The sequence below is a fragment of the Tympanuchus pallidicinctus genome, unplaced genomic scaffold (assembly GCF_026119805.1).
Source record: "Tympanuchus pallidicinctus isolate F22 unplaced genomic scaffold, pur_lepc_1.0 scaffold1, whole genome shotgun sequence".
In the NCBI taxonomy this organism is placed as follows: Eukaryota; Metazoa; Chordata; class Aves; order Galliformes; family Phasianidae; genus Tympanuchus; species Tympanuchus pallidicinctus.
In genome coordinates this window covers 93,281,741-93,300,256 of record NW_026294618.1, presented here as the reverse complement: position 1 = coordinate 93,300,256, position 18,516 = coordinate 93,281,741, and the positions used below count along the sequence as shown (strand labels likewise).

General features: G+C 49.1%; 1 protein-coding gene across 7 annotated transcripts in view; it reads left to right on the top strand.

Moving 5' to 3' along the window:
* Window positions 1-18,082, top strand: part of SLC8A1 (solute carrier family 8 member A1) — a 99,244-nt gene extending 81,162 nt beyond the window's left edge. For 2 of the 7 annotated variants that reach the window (XM_052676063.1, XM_052676065.1), the window contains exons 3-11: window positions 1,764-1,870; window positions 4,195-4,215; window positions 4,868-4,885; window positions 4,995-5,009; window positions 5,335-5,403; window positions 6,195-6,325; window positions 7,058-7,157; window positions 9,159-9,434; window positions 11,112-18,082. In XM_052676063.1, the coding sequence (XP_052532023.1) occupies window positions 1,764-1,870; window positions 4,195-4,215; window positions 4,868-4,885; window positions 4,995-5,009; window positions 5,335-5,403; window positions 6,195-6,325; window positions 7,058-7,157; window positions 9,159-9,434; window positions 11,112-11,488 (1,114 nt within the window). In that variant the 3' untranslated portion in view covers window positions 11,489-18,082. Of the gene's footprint in view, window positions 1-1,763; window positions 1,871-2,152; window positions 2,257-4,194; window positions 4,216-4,867; window positions 4,886-4,994; window positions 5,010-5,334; window positions 5,404-6,194; window positions 6,326-7,057; window positions 7,158-9,158; window positions 9,435-11,111 lie in introns of all 7 variants that reach the window. The other 5 variants (XM_052676073.1, XM_052676082.1, XM_052676104.1 and 2 more) reach the window with 5 other exon arrangements.
* Window positions 18,083-18,516: the final 434 nt, after the last annotated feature.

Below are 18,516 nucleotides of genomic sequence, written 5' to 3'. Positions count from 1 at the left end.
AGGCACCAACCACATTTCCCCGATGTTTTATCTGTCTTCCATGCACACAGTGTCTGTGCACTAAATGTCTGTGATGTTTCATGGCACCAGCTTCCCTGCAATAATCACGAATGGCTAGGTTGATGCAAGTGCTTTCTTTCATCAGCAGAGAATGCATCGCTGGTCAGATTGATCCTCCCATGCACTCAACTGGAGCATAATGCTGGGAAAGGCAATAACTCCTCTCCTACTGAGAACTCAGGACCTCAGCTGGGGCACAATGGAGAGGGTTTCAGGGTGCTCTGCAGAATCCAGAAGGCAAAATGCGGTGCAGTGAAGATGATCCATGGTCTAAGAATAATCTGTCTTATTTCCATATAGCTGTTTCTCAAGCAGATGTGGTCTTGAACATCATCAGAAGGAAAGTCTTTTGTCTGGGATTGCAGTATCATCCCAGGAACAATTTCGCCTCAGCAATTTTTTGCTGATTGGAAATGCATCCAGTGAGCAGACTTGCTATTTGTTCCTCCTAGCCTTGTGCAGAAAAAATGAGCAGTGCACGTGTCTGCCTGACACAGAGCACATGCTCACACCTTGGAAATGCCAGCCAGAAAACTTCATTGCAGCAACACCTACTGGCAATGGGAGATTCAGCCCAGAGATTCCATATTCAAGTCCTGTTGGTGCTGAGTCTCAGCACTGGCAGCAGCTTTCTTCTTCCAGTTTCTTCTTGTGAGAGAGAATTATTTTGCAGGGCTCAGAAATGCCGCATGTAGGAAGGCAGAGCACACCCATAGGAAGCTTACGTCTTGATGGCTCTGCTGCCCTCAGCGTTGCTGAAGACAGCTTTTTTAATTAACTTTCCTGAGAAGGGCTTTGTTTCATATGTGGAGGGAAGGTGCAGAATGCATTTTAATGGGAGTTGCCAGGAGAATTATTGATTTGGCGAGTAATGTTTCTGAAATAGTGCCATTCTGTTAATTCTGTCAGGTCCTCTGATAGCTTGGCTGAGAGCATTAGGTTTTTAATACGCAATAATTTCCTCTAACTCATCAATGCATAGCAAGATGAGCTGCATGCTTGGTAACCATTTTTCCTACGTACAAAACCTTTGCAGCAATAATTACAAACAGAACAAATTATTACGGATATTCATTCTAAGATACCATTACCCCATACTGTGCTGCACTGTTACACTTTTCACAGCCATTGCTTGCTCTTGAGTAAATGGTTTCATTATAAGCATGAAGGGCAAACTTAATACACTTCTGACTCACAGCGAACAGCACAAGAAATCATCCTGGCTGTTCCACCAAGTGCTTGGCAGTGTTTGCTGTGAAAGAGAGTAAAACGTCACCTCTGCTGCCAAATACCTGTCAGCCAGGCAGAGGGGCTCTGCCTAGCAGGATGCAGCAGATGGGACTGCTGCGTCCCCCTTGAACTCGTCCACCAAAGCCCACAAAGCCCAATGGAACAGCCAATGGCACTGCTGCAGATTAGCCGTGCCGGGGCTGGTTAAATGGGAGTAAGCCATCGAGGGGCTGCTTTGCACCTAGAGTTTTTGAAGGTACTCTGACCCCATGGACCTCCCTGCTCGTCCTCTTGGCCTCTCAGCCTCTGCCTTTTGCTTTCGGCTGCGCTGCCCCTCCAGCTGTGCTACCAAACCCACTGTTTTCTCTCCGCAGCCTCCTTCTCCTGGCCTTTCCACCCTCCTCCTCTCCCTGTCTCCCTCCTCCCTCTTCCCCCCTTACTCTTGAATCTCTATTTCTTCTTCTCTGTTCCAGCAAAACGATATCAATCAAGGTGATAGATGATGAGGAGTATGAGAAAAACAAGACCTTCTACCTAGAGATCGGGGAGCCCCGGCTGGTGGAGATGAGTGAGAAGAAAGGTGGGGGACGTGCTCCGGGGCTGAGCCCAGCCTGTGTGTCCCTGTCTGGCTCACTCATGCCTAGCACCTGCAACACCGAGCTCACATCCGCAGCGCCTGCGGAAAAGGGCAGGAGCGGAGCCCCCAGAAACCCCCAGGGATGCTCCTGCCCTTCCCCGCCTGCCCCATTGGGATGTGCAGCCGCTTCCCTCCCTCCCCAACCATCTCGGCACCACGGCGGACGTGAACTGCATGCGCGTGCGACGCCAATCATGTGTTTGCCTTTGTCTTGTGTTCCCACAGGAAATTCATTACCCTTAGAATACTTGACCGTGAGGAGTATGAGAAAGAGTGCAGTTTCTTCCTTGTGCTTGGGGACCCGGTGTGGCTACGACGAGGAGTGAAAGGTGTGAGAGTAACACCAGACCAGCTCTCGAGACGCTGCCGTCCGCTTTTCTCTGTGTCTCCCTACTCTCACACTCCTTTCTCCTCGCACTCTGGCTCCCGGCCGTTTTGCCCTCCTTCCTTCGAAGCTTGGCCCTTGCAGCTTTTTACTCTGTTTTCTGTTCTCTTTTGTTTTGGGGGGGACTCTGTCTCGCTGGCAAGGGTTCCCCCTGGTATCCAGGCAGGGGATGATGAGCATCGCCAGCCCCCACAGACATTTTGAGCGTATCGCCCCACCACCCCGCAGCTGCAGCTTCATTCAATTTAGTAGAAAACCAGTAGAATTCAGTAGAAATCAATTCAGCCTCCAGAAGCAAGCAGTGCTGCATCATTTTTATCAGAAGATACAAGTAGCCTCTGCTTGAAGTAAAATGCATGGCCAGAGCAGTCTTTTCAGTCTTTTCTACGCTGGCACTAGGGTCTGAAAATAGCTCAGAATCACGGCACAAGCAGGTAATGCCGTAAGATGCAATCAATCCAGGAGAAATCAGGTTACACTCAAAGTTTCATGGCTCTGCACTGGATAATAACTCCTCATAGGAATAATAAAAACAATTTCCTCTTTCATTACATAAAATAAAAACATTTCTCAACCAACTACAAACCTTTCCGAAAAGACACGGCTCACTTCGTTTTCTAAGCTTTTTTTTTTTTTTTTTTTTTCTCTCAAGAAATTAACTAAAAATTAACATCAAGGCTAACCCTCCATGCTATTGGTTGCCAAGCAAGAAGCAATTTTAAAGCTACTTAAGATAATTAGTTGCCCTACAACAGTCCCTTATGAAAGCCTTTGTAACAAATTGGCAGGAACGGTTGGCCTGCCCGTCTGGTTTTTGGGACGGAAGCTCTCCCTGCAGCAGCCACAGGGCTGGCACATACTACACTTCAGGACAGAGAGGGTCTCCAGCAGTCCCCATGCTAGGCAGGGAGATACCACACTATTTCAGCCTAATATCTGGCAGTGATTCCCCTTCCAAACAGGTGCCTTGCAGGTCAGCTTTGCCATCTTCTCTGTCAGGTTTCCAGCTGGTTTTTGTGGCTAGCTTTGTTATGTGAACTGGTAGGAGGAGTCAGGCTAAAAAAAAAATCAGTTTCTCACTCTCCTGGTCACAAATTGAGGGTAGCTGAGAGATGTTCAGTTTTGCAAGCTAGCTAGTTGAAAGGCTAGTCAGGATTTAAAGGGATACTATTTGCTGCTTTGGCCATGCTGTGTTGAGGTTTTTTGTTGAGCCGGATTTTGTGCTTGATTTTATAAGAGGCAGTGAGATGGGGTGAGCAGCGCTCACAACCTGCAGATGGGAGCACTCCTGAAACATCACCGCTGCGCCATGTAGCCACACTGCGGTCTGTGCCTTGGGAGCCAGAAACCCACTTTGCACCGAGGGAGAGCTTTTTTCTTTCATTTCAAAAACCTCAAATGTTGAGTAAGCAGATCCCTGAGCCAAACTTTGCCCCAGACTTTTTTCCTCTCATTCCATATGTTAGAAGCACAGCTGTCAGCAGTAGTTCTTGCTCCCCATTAAGCAGCTGGAAGAGGTCAAAGTCATTATGCACTGCACATGGGACACGTTGTGTCCTCCTCCAAGGCAAAACTACCCCCGAGACCAATGGAAGATCTTGCACATATGATTTAAAGGGGAAAAATGAATTTTGGGAGTGTGCCTTTTATCTCATACCCACCCCATGTCTGCAGTCATTTTTATTTTAAATCCACAGTCCCATGAAACGTTTCCGTTCCTTTATTTTTAGTGCATCTCTCTCAACACTAATGGTATCCTGCAGTTTTACAGATCTGAAAGCTCTGCCCTGGGATCTGGAGTTTTTCTGTGAATATTCCTTTTGATTTCATTATTCATTTACTTTTCTTCTTCTGTGTTTGTCTCTGTCTGTCTCCTTCACAGCGCTGTTGTTGAATGAGCTTGGTAAGCGCGCATTCCTTTTTCTTTTCCATTTTTCCAGTTTGTCTGCATATTTTCAGAAGACGATTGATTTTGTTTGACATTTTTCCTTGCTCACAACATTCTCTTCTAGGGCGGTCAGCACTATTTAAGTAAGCTCAGGTATCTGATGCCCCATCAGCCTTCGGAATAGAGCCCAAAAGTCATTGTTAATGAGCGGTAACCCACCATGGCAGAGAACATTTTCTGGGAGTGGAGTAGTAACAGGCATAGCAAACCCGCCAACAACCCCGGGTCACGAAACTGCACCATGACTAGTCCATAGCTGCCTATGCTGACATGGCAAAAATAGAGTGGGCTGGTGGCAGGGTCAGCAGAATTGGCCAACCCATCTGGAAGAGGTGATACCTGCTGTTTGGAAGACAGGGAAGGAAGTGAAGCACCCCAAGGCCCCTGGCAGGCTATTTTAGGTGCCAGGGAATTACAAATACTTTTGGGCAGGGTGTCCCCATGCCATCCCCAAGCTAGAAGTAAGGAATCAGCCCCCATCCTCACATGGGGCAGGGAAGGACCTCCATGTCACTGTAGGCTGCAGAGGGCTGCTGTGGTGATGCTAACCCTCTCTTTCTCTTTCTCTTTCTCTCTTTCTGTCTCTCTTGTTTTTGGTTTTGTCTAGGTGGCTTCACCATCACAGGTATGGATTTCTGCTTTCCCTCTGTCCCTCCCCCTTCCCTTTCTAATGGCTGTATGCTCATCCTGCTCTTTCCTCTTGGTTTCCTCTTTGCTTTTGTTCCACCCTGGAGGGAAACTCTGGAAGGGTAAGCAGGTGGTGAGGCCACCCTCGCTCACACCGCGTCCCCTCATAGCATACCCAGCCTGCTATGCATGAGGCCCTTGGCAGGACATGATGGTTGGGAAAAGGCTCAGCGGGCCGCAGAGCAGCCCCTCAGTAGCACTGCCAGTGATGCCTGAGGCTATAGCAAGGCTCTGGCCACGAGCAGCTCTCTGCAGGCAGTGGGGCAGCCGGGAGGGAGCCACGCTAACCCCGTTTGCAGTAGAACGTAGAGTTTACTAACAGCACAACATGGGTGTGCACAGGGCATGCAGTGCCTCCGACTGATCTCCTGTTGATCGCTCTGATAGGCAAACCTGTCTTCAGGAAGGTACAATCTAGAGAGCGTCCTCTTCCTTGCACCGTGGTCACCATCCGAGGTACCCAGGGGTCTAACACAGACTGATTGGTGTGTTTGTTTACTGACCCAGGCAGATTAACCCATTTCTTCAGCAAACCCAGCCCCCCTTGGACCCTGATGGCCTTCTGATTGTCCCCAGGGTGGGCTGGCAGAGAGCAACGTGGGGGTCTGCACAGGGACAATGACAGAATGTCCCCTGCCTGGAGGCTGCAAAGATGTCAGCAAAGGTGCAGAGCAGCTCCGTGACTCTTGCAGTGCTGTCACTGCCAGCTCTCTCACATCTAAGACCAGTCATGCCCTTGGAGATGGCTCCTCACACAGTGCTAGCCCAGCTCTTCCCTCCAACCCCATGCTCTGCAGCTGCCAGGCTGCTCTCCCTCAAGGTCAAGCCCTGCTCAGGAGGGTCTCATGCCCATCTCAGGCCTGGGGTTGCAGGTGGCTCTGTCTGGTTGCCGTGGGGTGATGGAAATGTGCTAATCATAGACCTGAAGGGCTGGGAATTGTAGCAACTTTAGAGGCAATCTGTTCCCCCAAGCAACCCCATAGGAGAGGCAGCAGTCACCAGGCAATACACAATTCTTCCACCCGAAGGGCGAATTCAACTCTTCCTGAGGTTGGACAAGTTGCAAACCAATTTTGCTAGCATTTCCCAGCAAAACTGCCTTATCTATCGCTCCATGACCTCCTTCTTCTTGCCTGCTCTGTTGCTCATGTTCCCCCCAAAGGCTTCCCGACCACCAGCTGATGGGAAGCCAGCTCCAAGGAGTGGCCGTCCGGGCCTGGCTCACAGGCGGGCTCTTTGCTTTACAGAGGAGAACGAAGAGAAGCAACCACTGACCAGCAAGGAGGAGGAAGAGCGTCGAATTGCAGAGATGGGGCGCCCTGTCCTGGGGGAGCACACCAAGCTTGAAGTCATCATTGAGGAATCCTATGAGTTCAAGGTACTGCTCGCATCTCATGCCCTCATCCTTCATCTCCTCTGGCTTTTGGGTTTGCACAGCGTTGGCAAACACATGCTAATGGCATAACAGCAAAGCAGGGCAGCTCCTGACATCACTAGGGCTCAGACAGTCTGTGATCACCATTATACAAGCAAGCTGTTTTCACATATAACCTTGCTATGACAGCCATGCTTTGCACTCTATTTACATTCAGTCTTGAGTGGTCCCTGGTCGTGGGACCCTGGTTGAGTGCTCCCCCCGGATGTGAGACTCCCACAGCAAAGGGCTGATACCCTAAATGCAAGCAGTAATTGTGGCTCTGTGGTGAAGCCTTCCCAGGAGCACTGAACTTCTCCTCCTGAGCAGCACACACAGGCAGTATCTTTCTCAAGTTTCAGTTATTTACAGTTCTTTGAAGAAGCCCAGTAAAAAGTCCTCCCAAGGTGTTACAAACAACGTGAGCTGCAGCATCTCACTGCTACTTGCTGTTAAAACTCCACCAAGACCACTCAAACTCCCACTGCGAGCAGGATCAAAAGGTCTTTATGAGTGGCAATAAGGGGAATTGCTGATGCTTACATTTGCTTTCACTGCAGGGGCACTTGATGTGAACTTAGCATCTGCTAAGCTTTATCCATAAACATATAGCTGTAAGCACCAGCACTGGTGGGTTTTAGTCCAGCATCTCCAGCCTCATGGCCCTGATTCTCTCTTCTGCATCTCCATTTGCAGAACACGGTGGACAAGCTCATTAAGAAGACAAACTTGGCCTTGGTGGTTGGCACAAACAGTTGGAGAGAGCAGTTTATTGAGGCTATTACTGTCAGCGCGGGTGAGTTTGGTCTGCGGCACCAGGTGAATTACAGTCAACCTCAGTCATGTCTCAGATTGGCTGTAGCAGTAATATGGATCATAGTGGAGCAAGAGGAGGCAAAACAAGTGGTAGAGTTATTTACAGTGTCTGCATAAATAAGGCAGTTGATTAAACCCTTTAGTGAGATCACCCTGTCTGATGCATGGGAAACCTCCTGCAGTAAGTGTATTTGTTGTGCCCGGCAGAGAAACACCCAGGCTGCTACTGCATGGCAGAAGGGAAAAGTGGCTTCAGTGAGAGAGCTTTGGGGTGCAAATGCTGTGTTTAAATTCAGAGTAGCACAGATGGTGCTGGTAGGAAGTGGTACTGCTCCCTGCCCCTGGTGCTCCCTGCAGTGGGGTCTGTGCAAGGGCCAAGATAACAGGCCTTGAAGACAGCCTCTGCATCCCCCTCTGATGGCCAAAAATTTGCTCTTGATCCCCTGCATTCAGGACAGGAATGCTCCTCCAGCCAGCCGTATTTATGGCTCTACAACCCAGTACTTCCCCCACTTCTGTGAAAGGTAGATCTTGTTTCAACAACTGGGGACATTATAACTCAGTGGCTGGATGTTACAGCCCTGGGTTCTGTGTCTGCAAGCATTAAGGCAAAATCAACCAGCTTAGATTAAAACACAGCGGAAGGCAATCTGAGCCCACCTGAATAATTTGGCTTTGAAAAGGGTGGGGAAACACATTTCCTACCTCAAGCTCTACTATACAGGGCAAACTCTGCACAGCACAGATTAATTAAAAGTGATGGCTGTACCATTTACCCTTTGCATCTGAAAATGAGGACAGGACATCGTGCAGTAGCTATCCCCTCAAATTGCCATCCCTCTTTTTGTATCATAGTTATTCTTAGAGCCTCCAGCCAAGAGCTTCCTATTATTTCAGATACAGAATGAACATATCATGCAAGACAATCCTCGCTGCAGGTTTCATAGCTAATATGGTTAAAATAATCTATGCCAGAATCAATTATTTAATTGCATCCCATATTAAAGCAAAGATAATCACTGGTATTCGGATCTCATCTCTGTGACGCATGTAAAGGCTGCAGTTATGTGAAAGCCTCACCACTGTCGTGCCTTGAATATACAGCTACCATCAGTGCTAACAGAATGATTAATAGACATTTAATAAGTGTGGCATAATTTAGTGGAAATGACCCGTCCCTGGCATCTGGGAAAAAGAAGTTTGTCCCTACATTTTTGCTAGGATTTAGCTCCTCAAGCAAAAACATCCTGGAATTGGTGAGCTGAGCTGCCTGGTCACTGCCCAGCCTTGCTCTGTGTTTCGATTCACCTCAGCAGGATTTGGCCAGCAATTCAAAAGAGAGCCATTATTCCTGCTTAACAAAATGACAGACAGATGTGGATGAGCATTATGACAGCAGCACTCATGTTCATTTTTCAGTCTGCTTTATCATCTCCCTAAAGATCTAGATCCACAGCAGTCTTGCTGCCAAGTAGCTTGGGAAAAGGATTAAAATACCTGCTGCAAAATTACAATGTCAGCACAGTACAGCGTATCCTGCCAGTAGCAGCTTTTGTGCAACAAGCAAAAAAAGGCAGGCATAAGCTTCCCAGGCTGAAAAAATTCCCTATATCCACGACAATGCACAGGAATAGGTTATTTATATTAGCCAAAATAATAATACCATGCTCCTGATTTGCTACCGCTTCTGCCATGGTGAGTGCAATGTTTTAAAGCCAACGAACGCATGATTTTCCATCAAGTTATTCTAGAGAAACTATGTTTACACGTTGGTCTTGAATTGCAAAAGTACTTTGAAGCCAAGCAATATGTGTGCAGTGTTGCCCACCCAGCAGGATGCTGAGTAGGACTTTTCCCAGACTGGTCATTGCTTTATTGTCTTTCCCCAATAGCTCCTTTGTCATGGTATGTGGGGTTAATTGACGCCTACAAATCAGCCTTCCCCCAACATGGGTGAGTCTAAGCAGGTGTTTCTCTCCAGGGGAAGATGACGATGATGATGAATGTGGGGAGGAGAAGCTGCCCTCCTGCTTTGATTACGTGATGCACTTTCTGACCGTCTTCTGGAAGGTCCTTTTTGCCTTCGTGCCCCCAACAGACTACTGGAACGGCTGGGCCTGCTTCGTTGTCTCCATCCTCATGATTGGCATCCTGACAGCATTCATTGGTGACCTGGCATCCCACTTTGGCTGCACCATCGGCTTGAAGGACTCCGTCACTGCAGTTGTGTTTGTGGCACTGGGGACATCAGTGCCAGGTAAGGACAACAGCAGAGTTTGTTGGAAAGATCCATCTCTGCCCAGTCTGGTCCGGGGTTTGGGTTGGGAAAGCCAGCGAGGTCCTCAGCTGTGTTCTGCAGGACCCAGTGAGGGGCAATTGGAGATGTACATGGGAGTTGTTTTTCAGTCTCAGATGAGACAGGAGGATAAACCAAGATGTGATTTCACTCCTCTGGAAATACTTTCAAGCTCTTTCCACTTGCAAAGGCTGTGAAGCCTCTTTTTCTTTGGATAGCCTCCATAGCATTGGCTCTCAGAGTGGGAAATCAGTCTTTTATTAAAATGCTGCCAGTGTTGACCATCATGCACTTTTTTTGGAATGTCTGCTCCTTTGACATTCTCTCCCAGCTGAAATAGGTGCTTGCTTGCGCTACACAGTACAGGTGTTTCTGCATGGGATTAAGACTGATCAAGATGAGGCCACTGAGCCAAGGGGAGCTGCTAGAAATGCCTTTTGTAAAAGCTGTAGAAGGCCCTGTATGCACACATGTTCAGAGACATGTCTCTGATCACTTGGTCAGGTCATCCAGCTTCAGAAGACAGCAGAGACTGAGGACTGACCTGGGAGATATAAAAGATGAGTTTCTATTGCCTTATACCACTGTGCTGACCAGACACAGTCTGATTCCCAGAGAAGGGGCTGTAACTCTCCTGCTTCAGTCTCACCAGTCCTAGACTTCCAGTGATCAACACTTAAGTGCTCAGAGATCTTGAAACTGACCTAGCACTATCAAAGCCCAAAAGGGAATCAAAAGAACCAAAAGGGAGAGCAGATTTGAGCAAGGAAAGGAAAGAAGCTATTTATAGTCTTCTGGCACTAGTGCTACGTGTGAGTTTTGCAGGGCTGTCTCATAGCCTCAACATACAAAATCTCCCCTCTGTTTTTGTTGACAAAAGTTGGCATTTCGGGAAACAAGGGAAAGCGAGAAATTCTTTTTAGGATATATTTGGCTTCTTGTTTGAATTAGCAGGTGCTCACAGATGGTGCAGTGCTAACTGGGCTCCTGGGTTTGCATGTAAAACCAGCACTTCCCTATGGAACATCACGCTGGTCTACTGGACACGAAGTCTGCAGTGTAAGAGGCCAGTCAGGTTTATTACAGATCTTTTGCTGTTGGAGCTGGTGAAACAGCAAATGTGCACACATCTGCATGGCTTTTAGTCCCTGCTAAAGGGGTGAAAGATGAGCTCTTGATTACCAAAATGTTAGGCTCTGCACAAGGCTCTGGAATTTAGTGAGGGAAAAGGCACTGGAGAGAAATCATTAAAGCAAACACAGAAATGCAAATACAAACGTCAGCAGACCTGATGGATAGAGACAAACCATTGTGGCTCCCACAAAGCTCTTCCAACCAAGTCAGCCTGTCAGTGCATGTGGGCCGGAGGCCGATACACAGTGGTACTGGGAAGGGCTGCCTTAGCTTGAAGCACCATGGGGCATCTGAGGATCATACTGGGGGAGGTGCCCCATATTTCTGGAATTAGAGATTTCCTTCCTGCGAATTTCTGGACCCTGACTGTCCTTCCTTGAGAACGCTTGTAGACAAGTCTGTATCCTTAACCAGTGCTTTGTGGCATCTGTCCCCAAGATACCCTCCACTAGCTCTCCCTACCTGTCTGTTGCCTGAGGGTTTCTCTCCACCTTTCCTTTGCAGACACGTTTGCCAGTAAAGTAGCAGCAACGCAGGACCAGTATGCGGACGCCTCCATTGGCAACGTCACCGGGAGCAATGCTGTGAACGTTTTCTTGGGCATCGGAGTGGCCTGGTCCATCGCGGCCATCTACCACGCAGCACATGGACAATCCTTTGAAGTCTCACCCGGCACCCTGGCCTTCTCCGTCACTCTCTTCACTATTTTTGCTTTCATCAGTGTGGGCGTGCTGCTCTACCGGAGGAGACCCGAAATTGGAGGTGAGCTAGGTGGGCCGCGGACTTCCAAGCTGCTCACATCCTCACTCTTTATCCTCCTCTGGCTCTTGTACATATTCTTCTCATCTCTGGAAGCCTACTGCCACATAAAAGGCTTCTAAAGGAACAATCAGAGATAGTAAATATATGTATATCTATATGTATCTATATAGAGCAATATATAGGTATAGATATAGATATAATGCTGTGTATAATGAACAGAGAAAGAATAAAAGAGATTTGCCATGTTCACACACCTGCTGATGGAAAGCAGCTTTGGAGAGTCCGATGAACTAGGCAGGACCCCAAAGTTGGCTGGACCCCTCCTCAGGGGTCCCTTCTTTGCAACTCTACCAGTGAGAGCAGCCAGCAGCCCCTGAGCCCTTTCCCATTGCTCCCACTGACTCCGGGAGGATGGATGCGAAGGCAACTGGGCGAGTCGGCACAGGGAAGGCCGATGGCTGGCTAGAAGTGGAGACAGTGGGCAAGGAAAGGAGAGCAAGGGTCCCGACCTCCGACCATCCTCCGTCTGCCTTCGCCACTTGGGAACATCTCCTCCGGCCCTATTGGAAAGAAGCGAGAGACCAGACTGAAGACAAGGGGAAATTGGGAGCCTCCTAAGGATAGAACACAACCATTTTCATCATTTGATTTATTTTTTTTTCATTTTGACGTATGTACAATTAGCATTCCTCCCTTTCTCCCTGCTCCATTTTCCCCTTTCCCCATGTTCTCTGTGCTTTGGGGACGCAGCCACATGTCTGGTGTCCTGAGCTGAGGTCCCACCTCGTCCCTCCCTGGGCATGCTGTCATGGTACTAGTAACATTTGCATGAACAAAACGACCCCTACCTGTATATAACATCCTATAGTGATAGTCCTTCCAGCTGTGTGGGTTGAGCATTGCTGATATAAGTGTTTTCTTTTCACCAGGTTTTATTTATTATAGTTAGTGTAGTTTCTCTCATAGGTTTGGGTTTTTTGTTGTTGTTGTTGTTCTTTGGTTGTTTGTTTCCTCTTCACAGGGAGTGACAGGAGGGAAAGCTTTCCCCACTCCCTGTTCAGTACATGTGTCCCCAAGAAGCAAAAACAGCCACACGGACGTAGGTTTTCTGTGTCCTTGGAGGCCAAGTGGCAGCCCTCGTTTCAGGACGTGTCCTTGGGGCTGCTCCTTCCCCACAGCCATTTGGAATAATTCAGCACAAGGGCTGTAAGAAGTTCTCCTCATGTGCCGCGTTGGGGCGCAGCTCTGGCACAGAGGTGAGGGGCTGGTGAGCAGGGTGACAGGGAGGAGGCAGAGCAAGGGATGTGTCTGGCACATGCTCCTTCTGAAACCAATGGAAGGGGCACAACAGGGCCACTTCAGGATGCCCGCAGAGTCTGGGGGATGTCCCCTACCTGCGCTTCCCACCAGCCATACCAGTGGCCCAGACAGGCAAACCCCTCATGCGCATCCACTGGTGAGCTCCTCCAACCTGGCTGGAACGCACCTCTGCACCATAACCCTTGGGCTGGGGTATTTGTATCCATGTGAACAATCTGCAGGAACTTCAGTGAACCTGTTGTAAGAGTTTCTCCAGGAGTCTGAAGATTTTTTTTCCTTGTCAATCCTCTTCTCACTTTTGAAGGGTTATTGTGGTTTTCTTTTTGTTGGTTTTTTTTGTTTGTTTGTTTGTTTGTTTTAAGGGAAGAATTGAACACAGATGCAGGTTGTTCAGGTGTGTGATTACCTTTATGTACAATGACTTCATTTTCATTTGTTTGCCTTCGTTGATTTTTCATTGTGTGTATTGCCCACCACTATAGGCAGTGATCCACTAATTGTGATGATCCTTATCAATGGTACACAATGCACAGACAAATAAAGTTTGCAATGATTCCTCATGGACCCAGTAGTGCTCCTGCATATTCTCTACGGAGAACCCTCCCCTTCCCCCTTGTTGTCTTCCTGTACGTGGCACCCACCTCTTATTTCTTCATCGCTTTGCCTTTGTTGTGTTTCTGCTGCCAACAAGGGCCCCCACGTGCCCGCTCCTGCCCCATGGGTGAGGATCAAACACTATCACTGAGCCTGGCCCTCCTAACCAAAAATCCAAGGCTGCTTTGTGTCACCCGATCTGCCCACAAGCACTCGGCATCCCCCAGGACGAGCACAGGTTGAGCATCAGCAGCATTAAGCCAAGCACAGTCTCTCACATCCACATGCTTTCCCTGGGCCCTGAACTATATGAGCAGAGCAGCTCTCCTGACCCAGTAATTACATCTCCGGAAAGGTGATGCTGGTATTTCACTCTCATCATCCTTCGCTTCTCTGCCATGAACTGCACTCACTGAAGTAATTAACAAGTCAAATGGGACTTGTGCAGCGGCCTGCTTTAAGAGGCAGTAAATAACTGTTCTGCTCAAAGAGCCTTCCAGCAGGGATGATGGAGCACTGCTTGCTTAGGACACGGCCTAAATCACGCAGTTAACGCCAGCCTTGTTTATGCTATTACTCTGCCAGCCGCATGCTTCTGGCATCCTTAACGAGCTCGTGCAAAGCATGATGCCTCTCTGCCCTGCAAACCGCACTCCTCAAGACACACAGGCTCCGGATGCCTCCAGTTTTGGGAGAGATTTTCTCCCTATGTTTTTCACTTCCTACAAGGACAAGAGGGCAGGGGAGGGCTGGAGACCCTTTCTGGTAGACACATGCCTCAACTATGCCAAGCAACTGGATGTGGTCTGTGAATTCAGTGTGCTATTTATTTTTGCTGCGTGCCAGGAGGAGAGGGCTGGAGCATGTGTGTTATTGTTAGGGTTATTTTTAAACGCTTGGGTATGAAGCAAGAGCGGCAGTACTGGGGGCTATGTGTGTGCCTGCGGAGGAGGATCGGACACCTTACCAGCCCAAAAGTGCCGGTGTGCCGGTGTGCCAGAGGGAGAGAGAAAAGGAAAAGCTTCATGCTGGAGGGAATAATTCTGGGAGAAGCCTTTGCAGGGCTTTTCCACAGGCTTTGGCACCTGCGCCCATCCCAGGCAGCACATTTGCAGAGCACCAGGAGCCTCCCCAGCTTCTCAAGATGCCCAACCACACACACAGGCACAGCTGCGGGAAAGCCTGTTTATCTTGTAAAAGCTCGACTTGTGCAGGAAAGCATCCAGAGGCCTCTGTATTCTTGCAAAATGCGCCGAGGGACAATAAATACAGCCAGATTCCTCACCTTTTAAGGACTTGAGACTTCCCTCTTTTGGAAGCGGAGGTGCCAAGCTCGTCACCAGCCCTGGCATGAAGGAGTGGGAATGCTGCTGACACAGGCGCTGCTAGCTGGATGTCTGGCATGGGGACAGGGGCAGCACCGCTATGTCCCTCCACTGCTGGAAACCCCATTGAGGGGCTGTCCCCAACCTGAATGCTGTGACTGTCAACTGAATGCACCTGATGGCTGGGACACGGTGACAGCGATGCTCCCCAGCATCTTGGACGTGAGGCCAGGCAAGCAATGGCCACCGTGCATGTTTCCAGGTGGCAGTGGAGAAGGCGAGCACACCGAGCCCTTCCTGCTCGCTTTTACTGTTGCTCCCTCAGGGGGTGTTGGAAGTTCCAATGTTTCTGCTGAATTTCCATGTCCTCACGGCTCACACATGCTGTTGTTCCCCACCTGAGCATGTCAGAGCAAACTGAACACTGTAACTGGGGGCTCGAGGTCCACTTCACCTCTTTCAGATCAAAAAAGCGCCTATTCTCAGCACTAAATGTTCTAAAAAACCCACCGGCTCCACATTACAGTGGGCAGAGCTCAATCAGTCCTGCTGCGTGGTCCTGCTGCGTGGTGATAGCATGAGGTTGAGACAATGTCCTTGCTGGGAGACGTCCAGCTGCAGCAACCTCTGGTACTGACCCAGCCTTAGAGCTCCTGGACCCTCACGGGACACGGGGGACACTCACAGGGCCCTCCCTTGGCCTCTCTGTAGAGGCTGGATTTATTTCCTCTCTTTTATGCCCAAATCAAAGCCTGACCCAGGCCGGTCTGGGGGTAAAACCAGCTTTCATAGACTGCTGGCTCTGTGGTGGTCTGGTCTTGCTGAGCAGTGAGAGCTGCCCTGAGCAAAAAGACAAGCCAGCACCTCCCATATCCTCACCTATCTGTTCCATGTGGCTTCCCTCTCCTTCCCAAGTCAATGTGTATTTGTTCCCCAATGGCCACCCTCGTCACAAGGCTCCTCCAGCTCCTGCCCTGCACAGAGCACTAAGCCCACGGTGCCTCATGGCAGGAGGCTGGGCTCTGCTGGTAACCTGGACCTTCAGGCTTCCAAGGAGGCCGCAGCTCAGCAGTATGGCCAGATGGGACTTTTTGCAGACTGAGAGAAGATAGCGGGGAGCCCTCCTCTGAGCTCCAGCCTGACGCTGGGACAAACAGCCAGATGATGGTAAAGCCACTTCAGGAGCAGAGCTCTTGCAGCCTCATCGGAGGCTTCCATCAGCGAGGCAGAACCTCACTGGGGCAGGAGGGAGAGCCCAGCAGCACTGCTCAGCCCTCCGAGCCCCAGTGGGCGCACCATGCCGGGCAGCCCCCAGCTCAAGCCTCTCCATCTCTTCTCTCGTGCGGTTCCTTGTCGGCTCACACGATGCAGCTACACTATTTGAAAAGCCATACTATTTGTTGGTACGACTCTTTTCGAACTGTTGATTTATATATATTTGTTGATAAAAGAGGTCATCTTGGGAGACGCTCGTAGTCTACTGGGGAACAATCACCCAGTGCTGTATATTCTGTACATGCTGTATAAACAAAGCAAAGTATTTAAGCCTAAATGTTTGCGGGGTGAGGGGAGGCCAGCCACCGGACAACCTGGCATCCCTTGGGGTGACTGTGGACATGGGGACGGGACCTGGCCCAAAAATGGGGCAGTGCACCCAGAGATGCGAGGCCACATCCGAAGCCATGGTGACGCCGCACATCCCGTCCCCACCGAAGGCTGACCGTCCCACACATGGCCATAGAGCCACCCTGTGCTTTCTGTGTCATTTGAAACCATCAGAGACAGTCGTGGCAGCCTCGAGAAATTGTGCTGAGCTCATCTATTTTTATATCTGTGGTGTTTCCCAGTTCATAGAGAGTAGTGAACAAGTACCCCTATAGCTGAAAGCGACATGTTCAAAATAAACATACGACTGCAGAAATTATTTGTAATAATAATTTATTTGAAATATTCTGCCAAAGATAGCTTTCTTAATGGTCTGTAAGCGTCATTTCTCTCTCTTTGCTCTGAATGTCATTGTGAAAGCACCTTTCTCCCTGCTCTCTTGGGAAGACTTGCTTTTATTTTGGTATATATATAAGGGCAACAAAAAAGACCCATGTTTTGGTTTTTGTTTTTTTCCTTTTTAACCAGAGCCGTATGTAGAGGAGCAGAGGGACACAGGGAGGCACAGGGAGAAGTAGGATGACTTCTTACCATTCGGGTGATGGATGGGACACAGCAGAGGGGAGGAGATGTGGGCAAGTGCCCCCTCCACAGTTCGAGCACCTGTGGGATGAGCTGGGCCCCCCAAACCACCCCCGAGGGTTCATGCTCATATGGCCCTGCAGCTCCACCTGCAATGCCTCAAGTCAGGTCCGGGCCTGGTGGGTGTGAGGTTAACCAGGGGTGAAGCTGCCCAGATCCGTCTGCTCTGAAATTAGAGATTTCTTTATTTTGTTGGGAAAACAAAAACAAAAACAAAACAAGAGTCTTATTATCCTTCCTCAGAGTTTCTGCTCGAAAGAGCTTTTTAATGCTAGAAAATCACCTCCCATCGTCGTCTGCGATCCTTACACTTGTTGCACCAGGAACTCGTCCTTATCTGTACCCATCAGACCCCACCTTACCAGAGATACGTATGGCAGAGGGGTTGGGTTGGATGGGTCACTGGGTCGGGTGGTTTGTTTTTTGCTTCTGAGCAGAGTCATAAAACTTCTTGATGGTAAAAAGCCAGAGATTGGTGACAAAGGAATGGGTCGGGATCAGCTCCTCATGCACTTGCAGTGGAGAGGAGGCAGCAGTGTGAGGTGCAGGGGGTGAAGCAGGGATGTGGGGTGTGTGGGATGGAGCCCCCGGCAGCATCTGCAACCGTGGCATCATGGGGATGGGCAGCAGCTGGGAGAAGAACTGGGTTTCTGATCACTGTGCATTTTGTTAATTAGGGAATTCAAATAGTTTTATTTTTACCAAAAAAAAAAAAAAAAAAAAAAAAAAAGAAGCCAACAAACAGATAATCTTTATTCCGATAAAGACAACTGTTGACTTGAGATATATATATATATATATATATATATACATATAAAGCATATATATATATGTTATTTGAATGGTTTATATGCTACATAACATGGAAACGTTGCGAGGTGTGTCATCCCAATGTATAAAATAAATGACTTTTCCCTGCATGCTGCCTGGGTATGTTGTGACTTGAATTAAGAATTGCCTTATCCAGAGGTTGTATGTTACCCACCTGGGGAATGGCCTGGCACTGTCCATCACATCACACGTGTATTGGTGCTGTGTTGTGTCCGGTTCCGACAAGCTGTCCGTCACCTGTGTGCTTTGTGGGAGAGCTTTATCTTGTTAAACCCGTGCTATGTAAACCTCTCATTGCCTGAAGTAGCCCAGAGTTGTACAAATCAGTGTCTTCAGCCGTTTTCCTAATTTTATCACATTTCCTAACACAAAATATAGATGTTTGTAAATTCTTCATTCATTTTGTCTATCTCTATGTTTTCTAATCTGGCAAAGACCTGCCCCCAAACGACCACCCCTGCTCATGGCTGCTGTACCCAGTGGCTCCCTGCAGCTGGAACTGGGGATGGATGGAACTGAGGATGGGTCAAACTGGGGACCGATGGAACTGGGGATGTGGAAGTGGGGAAGGATGCTGATCACTGCGATCCTTCCCAGCTCAGCAGGACGGGCTCCTGAAGCACCAGCACTGCCTGTGTGTGCCAACGGTGCCAACGTAGAGACCCATGAAATCAGAGAGACGAAGTTCTGGCAGTGAATGCTCACAGCAGGACAGGGCTTGGTGCCTGGCCTCGGGCTGCCAGATGTCCTGCCCACCTGCAGGAGCCCCCCACTTCCTCACCTCCATTGACTTGGGTTTGGGCAGCACCTGGGGATGGGATGGGGACCAA